The sequence below is a fragment of the Mauremys mutica genome, chromosome 9 (genome assembly GCF_020497125.1).
Source record: "Mauremys mutica isolate MM-2020 ecotype Southern chromosome 9, ASM2049712v1, whole genome shotgun sequence".
Taxonomy (NCBI): Eukaryota; Metazoa; Chordata; order Testudines; family Geoemydidae; genus Mauremys; species Mauremys mutica.
Window position 1 is genome coordinate 47,093,395 of NC_059080.1, and position 7,568 is coordinate 47,100,962.

At 51.3% G+C, this 7,568-nt stretch overlaps 1 protein-coding gene across 1 annotated transcript; it reads left to right on the forward strand.

Moving 5' to 3' along the window:
• The first annotated feature begins 465 nt into the window (after window positions 1-465).
• PNMA3 (PNMA family member 3) lies at window positions 466-5,915 on the forward strand. The gene has a single exon (XM_045030603.1). The coding sequence runs from the start codon at window positions 525-527 to the stop codon at window positions 5,913-5,915; it is 5,391 nt and encodes a 1,796-aa protein (XP_044886538.1). The 5' UTR covers window positions 466-524.
• The last annotated feature ends 1,653 nt before the right edge of the window (window positions 5,916-7,568 follow it).

A 7,568-nucleotide genomic window follows, 5' to 3' on the forward strand; every position in this document is an offset into this window, starting at 1 on the left:
TGCCCCTCCAGACTGTGCTACCACTGGGTCCGTGGGGCCTTGTTTTGAATGCAGCCCTGTTTTACTGCTCCCCCTATATTTCTCCTTGTTGTTTTTCTCCTCCCAGCCCTCTGTAAATAAATATCTCCCTTTGTTATGTCCATTGTACTTTTCCTGTGGGTGTGTGTGTTCACTCTGGGGGGTTTGGAACAGGTGCCCCTGGGGTGGAAGGGATTTCTCCTGCTGCATTCCTGCGCGCGCTGTCTCTTGGCCAGAGCTGCCTGCAGAGCAGACTCCATCTTGGCTACGAGGGCGCTAAAGTTACACTTGGTGGCCCGTACGGGGACTTTGCAGCACACACACACACATACCCACACCCCTACGTTGCGCACCCTGGGTTTTTTCTTCACAGAGAAAAGAAACTCTTAAGTGACTTTCATCTCAGTAAAAAAAAAAAAATGGAGAGAGGATTATTAGAAGACCTGTGCCGAGGGGCACGAATCCCAGTAACCAAAGCTGTGCTGGTGGCGGGGTTCCCAGAAGAGATGGAACCAAATGAAATTGAGGAAAGCCTAGATGCAGCTGAAATACTGGGGAGGGTAAAGGTCCACACCCGTATTTACAACCGCAAAGTGAAGGGCATGGTAGCACTATGTACTCACTCCAAGGAAGCAGATCTTGACAAAGTGCCCAAAGAGGTGAAAGTAGAAGGTATCCCCTGGACAATTCTCGGGGCAGAGCAGTCCCCTCCTAGTGTGCCTGAGTCACTTGAGGTGGATTCTTTAGCACAGAAATTGCAAGCTCTGATGGTAGATGAGAAGCGGACAAGAGAAGAATTAATTTTAGCATTAGGAGGGGATCCAACACCTGCAGCACCCAGCCTGGTGGGATGGGCCAAAGAGCTGGGAAATGCTCTCAAAGATGCATTGAAGCCGGTACATGAAAATGCACCATACAAGCGGTTACGTTCATTCTCGGGGGTGTCACCTGTACCATCAGGGGAGGATGATTATGAAACCTGGAGGGATTTTACGGTGCCACTTGTCCAAGAGTGGGAATGCTCTGATGCTGAGAAGCGGAAACGGGTGCTTGAGAGTCTGAGGGGACCTGCCATGCGAATTATCCGAGCCCTGAAAGACTCACAACCAGCCGCCACAGTGCAAGACTATTTAACCGCTCTTGAGAGTGTCTACGGTGCTACTGATAGCAGTGAAGACCTGTATTATCGGTTTCGCCATACCTATCAGGAGCCCCACGAACGATTGTCTGATTTCATCAGGAGACTAGAGGATTTGCTACAGCAGGTAGTGCGGAAGGAGGGCATCCCCACCAAGCGCATTGATTTTGCTAGATTGGACCAAATCCTCCGGGGCACCCGACAAGATGGGTTGATGTTGTGGAAACTGCAGCTGAGGGAGCGGGCCCAAGACCCACCCCCATTCCACAAGCTCATTCGAGAGATACGTGAGGAGGAGGAGCGATTGTTGCAAGCGGATGCAGTGTTGCAGCCGAAGACGGCAGGGAGTCACACCACCACAGTGCTTGGAGAGATGGAAGATGCCCCATCAGTGGCAGCAGCACTGAGAGATTTGACCCGAGAAGTGGCCATGATGAAAGCTCAGGGACATACTGTGCCATCCTCAAGAGAGGAGAGTAGCAGGAGGGGTGATAGCCAGCGTGAAGGTTTCTGTTATAACTGTGGAAGAGATGGTCACTATGCCTTCGACTGTCAAAACAAGACAGATCATGCAAGGGTATCTCAGAGATTGCAGCAGACCATTAGGAGGCTTCAGGGAAACACCCACAGGGCTTGGGGAAGGAGCAACCCAAGACAAGGCTCCCCAGGAAAAACCACAAACAGAGGCTACCCACGTGGGCTGATAGGCCCCCAGGCTATAGTACCTGTTCGTATAGAAGGACGATTGTGTGAGGCATTGCTGGACAGTGGATCACAGGTCACCATACTTTATGAATCTTACTACCGAGAACACCTGCAGCATTTGCCCCTGCGTCCCCTGTCTGGCCTGACAGTCTGGGGAATTGGCTGTGACTCCTGCCCCTATCGGGGATATATCCTGTTGAATGTTCAGTTCCCAAAGAACGTTGCGGGGGTAAACCAGGAAATAGAAACTTTGGCACTGGTCTGCCCAGATCCAAAGGGAAGAAAGTATGCACCTTTAATCCTAGGGACAAATGCAAACCTGTTCCAGAGGTTGGCGTGGAAATGCCGTGAGATGGCAGGGAACAACTATCTGCAGGAGCTGCCAATGCACGCTTTATGTAAAGCCGCATACCAGCGAGCCAGGGGGCCCCCATCCCAAGAGAAGACCAAGGCTAGGCCTTTTGGGAGGGATAGTTTCCAGTTTGGGGATTCCCCCATTCCTGCTGAGTGGAAGGACCGCCTGTGTGAGAAGTTAGTCAAGAGGAAGGCTGTTTTCTCTATGCACGAATGGGATGTTGGGTGTGCACATGATGTGGAGCACCATATCCAAATGCAGGATGGTCGGCCTTTTCGAGAGAGGTCAAGACGATTAGCCCCCGCTGATATTGAAGATGTGAGGCAGCACCTACAGGAACTGGTTCAAGCAGGTATCATTGAGGAATCCAGGAGCTCCTACGCATCGCCAATCGTCGTAGTACAAAAGAAAAGTGGAAAGGTGCGCATGTGCGTCGACTATCGCACTCTGAACCGGCGGACGATCCCTGACCAATACACAATGCCCCGGGTGGATGATGCTTTGGATAGCCTGAATGGTAGCTGCTGGTTCTCTGTCCTTGACCTCCGCAGTGGATACTATCAAGTGCCCATGGCACCCGAGGACCGGGAGAAGACAGCATTCATCTGCCCTTTAGGATTTTACCAATTTAATCGCATGCCTCAAGGAGTATCTGGAGCTCCAGCCACATTTCAGCGACTCATGGAGCGGGTGGTAGGGGACATGCACCTGTTGGAGTGTCTGGTGTACCTGGATGACATTATAGTGTTCGGGCGCACTTTAGAAGAACACGAGACTCGGCTGTGCAAAGTCCTGGATCGTTTGGAACAGGCTGGCCTCAAGTTATCCTTAGACAAGTGCATCTTCTGCCAGACATCCGTGCGGTATGTGGGACACATAGTGTCTGCAGATGGTATAGCTACAGACCCAGAGAAGGTGAAGGCGGTAACTACCTGGCCGAGGCCCACAACTCTCAAGGAATTAAGGTCATTTCTGGGATTCTGTGGCTATTACCGCAAGTTTATCAATAATTTTTCGCACATCGTACATGCACTCACAGAGCTCACCAAGGGATACCCCCCCACAAATAAGAAGAAGGGGAACTCACCTCGCCATAAATACTTCAATGTGGGTGCACCTTTTGGAAAACGGTGGACTGCTGAGTTTGAAGAAGCTTTCCATAAAATCATTCAACAGCTCACGCAAGCACCTGTTTTGGTGTACGCTGATCCCACCCAGCCGTATGAACTTCATGTTGATGCAAGCTACACTGGTTTAGGCGCTGTCCTTTATCAAGAGCATAAAGGCAAACTCCGACCGGTAGCATTTGCAAGTCGAGGTCTCACACCGCCTGAGAGAAACTACCCTGCACATCAAGTGGAGTTCCTGGCATTGAAATGGGCCATCACAGAGAGGTTCCATGACTACCTCTATGGGGCCAAGTTCACTGTAAAAACTGATAATAACCCTTTGACATACATCAAGACAACAGCAAAATTATCCGTAGCAGGACACCGGTGGTTAGCGGCACTCTCTGCCTATGATTTCACTCTGCAGTATCGACCCGGTCGAACAAACGTGGATGCAGATGCCTTGTCTCGGCAACCTCACTCTAAGGATTTATTACCCAGTGATCAGATGAATGTGGGGACCTCTGCACTGAGAGCTTTATGCCAACGGGTATCCATTGTGGAGGAAAAATCCACAGCCAATGGAGAACGAGCAATTGACTGTCTGGGTGCACCACCAGAAGCCATACCCATAGCCTACTCAAGTTTTACTAGAGTACAGGACCCACAGCTGCCCAAACTAAAGGATCGAGAGGTAGAGTATGCCCAGCGAGCTGATCCACGGATGAAGGACATCCTTTATGCATTGGAAAGGGGAAAAGATCCCAGGGCTATTCGACCGAGTCACCCAGAGGAGGCCCTTTTGCTGAAAGAATGGGATCGCTTATTGGTTCGGGATGGACGACTTTACCGAGGGCAGAAGCATCCTCAGAGGCCTCACCATAAGCAGTTGGTGCTACCGCAGAAGTACCGGCAAGGCGTGTTAGAGGCCTGCCACGATCGAATGGGGCATCTGGGAATCGAGCGGTTGGAGGCCCTAGTTAAGGCAAGATTCTATTGGCCCCGAATGGGGCCTGACATCGCCCACCATATTCGCACCTGCACCAGATGTATCCAACGAAAGACTCTGCCTAAGCAGGCGGCTCCTCTTGTCAGCATCACAAGTTCTGCACCTATGGAGCTTGTCTTTATGGACTTTCTGTCATTAGAGCCTGACCGCCGGGGTACTGCAAATATCTTGGTGGTCACTGACCATTTTACTCGTTATGCCCAGGCTTATCCCACCAAAGATCAAAAAGCTTCCACGGTCGCCAAGATCCTGTGGGAAAAGTTCTTCGTCCACTATGGGTTGCCCGCCAGACTACACTCAGATCAGGGACGGGATTTTGAAAGTCGATTAATAAAAGAACTTTGTAAGATCATGGGGATAAAAAAATCACGTACCACCCCTTATCATCCCCAAGGGGATCCACTACCAGAACGATTCAACCGCACACTACTGAACATGCTGGGAACTCTGGAGCCTCAGCAGAAAAAATACTGGAGCCAGCACGTAGAGCATTTGGTTCATGCATATAACTGCACTCGACACGATGCAACTGGGTTCACACCATACATGTTAATGTTCGGTCGAGAGGCCCGGTTGCCGATCGATCTCTGTTTTGAAGTGTCTTCAGATGGGGCACTCCCAAAAACATACTTGGGGTATGTGGCGCGCTTAAGAGATCAACTGAAAGAGGCATATCGAATAGCGACGCAAGCAGCTGGTCACCAGAATCAAAAGAATAAAACCCGATATGATCAGCGAGTGAGGCAACAGAAGATTCGGGTTGGTGACCGAGTTTTGGCCCGAAATCTCGGACTACAGGGAAAACACAAAATTGCAGATCGTTGGGAGTCACACCCGTACATTATAAAGAAGAAACTTGGAGATCTACCAGTGTATCGCATACGTCCTGAGGGCAGTCGTGGCCCCACCAAAACTCTCCACCGGAATCATCTGTTACCTATAGGACAAGTATTGTTTCCCCGTGAGGATGTTTCCACAGATTCTGAAACTCCTGGACCTGCAAGTCGGACACGGTCCCAACGATGGAAATATACCCGTCCTCTGCAAACACCCAGCTCCTCGGAGAGTGAGGATGAAATAGGGTTTGGTGAACATCCAGTTGGGAATGACCTGACCCTAATGGATCCTTTTGTTGTCACGCAAAGAGATGGTGAAGGGAAAGACCCCACACTGAGCATTCCCGAGGCCTCACTGTCCCAAGCTGTGGAGACCCCCCAAGAACATGATGAGGAAGGCTCAGTGCAGGCAGAGAACCCTGTACCCCAAACAGCCACTTTAAACCCAGATGCACTTAAATTCGTGCCTCAAGGACCCATCATCTTGCCTCCATGTCCGGTGGTGTCACCTCAGCCAACATCCGACAGCCAGCCTAGACGTTCCTCTAGGGAAGGGAAGCCCAGGTGTGTGCTGACGTATGATCGTTTAGGGGAACCCAGTGACCTACAGCTTCCTGGGGTGCCACGGGGGGCGAGCTGCCTCATGGGAAACCTGTTCCACCCCTCGGGGTCCTGTGGGATGGATGATGGGAATGCTTCTGACGAATGGGGGCCCTGGGTCTCCTGCTGGGGATCCATGGCTTAAAGTTGCCTACCTTGATGGGGACATCAAGGATTATTTCTTTTGGGGGGGGAGAGTGTAACCCCTTTGGGGTCTAGAGAGCATGGCCCCTTTAAATCTTTTTCCCAAGGGGGAGGGGGAGAGTAAGAAAAAGGAGGGAAACTCCAGGGGGCAGGGCTGGAGCTGGAGGGAGAGAGAGGAGAAGCAGCATGGCTGGCCCTGGAGAAGGAAGCAGAGAGAACCTGCCTGAGGCCTGAGGAGGACAGGCCCGATCGGGGACAGCCCAGGACAGGAGCCAGGAGGAGCCCTGTGCCGGGGGGAATCACCCGAGGAGGACAGGCCGGAGCTGAACCCAGTATCACGGCTGCCCGGAGCTGCCTGGGGCTGTAAGTACTGGGGCTTGTAACTCTGCACTGGAAATAAGGAGGAAGGCTGTTAGATAGTTAAGTGGGGAGGTGGTCGCTCTGTGCGGCTTTGCAGAGAGCGGCAGAAGAGGGCACCGGAGGGGTTTGCTGGGGAGAGTTCACTGGCGCCGAAGACAACCAGGAGCACCCAAGACTCACCACCGGACTGGAACTTTGCTCAGGCCTCCTGAACTTTGTGTGCAGACACATTGCTTAGTGTCTGCCCCTCCAGACTGTGCTACCACTGGGTCCGTGGGGCCTTGTTTTGAATGCAGCCCTGTTTTACTGCTCCCCCTATATTTCTCCTTGTTGTTTTTCTCCTCCCAGCCCTCTGTAAATAAATATCTCCCTTTGTTATGTCCATTGTACTTTTCCTGTGGGTGTGTGTGTTCACTCTGGGGGGTTTGGAACAGGTGCCCCTGGGGTGGAAGGGATTTCTCCTGCTGCATTCCTGCGCGCGCTGTCTCTTGGCCAGAGCTGCCTGCAGAGCAGACTCCATCTTGGCTACGAGGGCGCTAAAGTTACAATTACAAGTTTCTTTTCTATACTCAGATTCTGTGATTGCGAGAGGGGAAGTATTGCCTCTTAGAAGCACCCAGAGGTGGTGTGTAATTTTCTAGGTTATTGGGTGGGGGCTGAAGCTGGTTCTGTGTATGTATTGAACCTGACCCTGGTTCCTGCCGACTCCATCGGGCAGAAGGGTTACATAGATAATGTTTAGTACATTCCCCTCCTCTTTCTTTCCTGTGCAAAACCTTCATTTTTGTCCTCAAAGTCTTGACACGTGTCCTGCTGGGACAAACTCTGAGGTTGGCAGCATCCATAACTGCCCTACATGTCAGCCACCTGCACAGAATTCTCTTTCCAGATCCGATTTAACTCAATCCCAATAGTAAGAAACTAGTTCGCTAATGCGGTTTGCTACCTCTGCTCCCGTGCACCTTAGATCATTTTGCCATCACATTCAAAATAACAACTCTTCAAACTGCTCAAGATGCAACATACTAAAGAGAGTGCAAAGGGGAGCATCTGTCAACCTGAAATAATTGAGCAAGCAGGCAATGTCCAGTGCAGCACAAAAGTAAACTTGTTACCCATCTCCTTGGGTAACTTCATCTCTGTCACAGCAGCCTGCTGTTTGAAGCTCCCTCTGGCCACCTCTGCTGCTGCAGCTGAGCCCTAATATGAAATCCAGGCATTGGGGTGCCCGTTACTTTGGAGAAGGGCTCAGGCCCTACAAATGGGATCAGATTTTCCCCAAGAGCTGAGAACG

What these genes read in the sequence shown, in the direction of transcription:
- PNMA3 (XM_045030603.1), top strand. Translation starts at nt 525, where the DNA reads ATGGAACCAAATGAAATTGAGGAAAGCCTAGATGCAGCTGAAATACTG.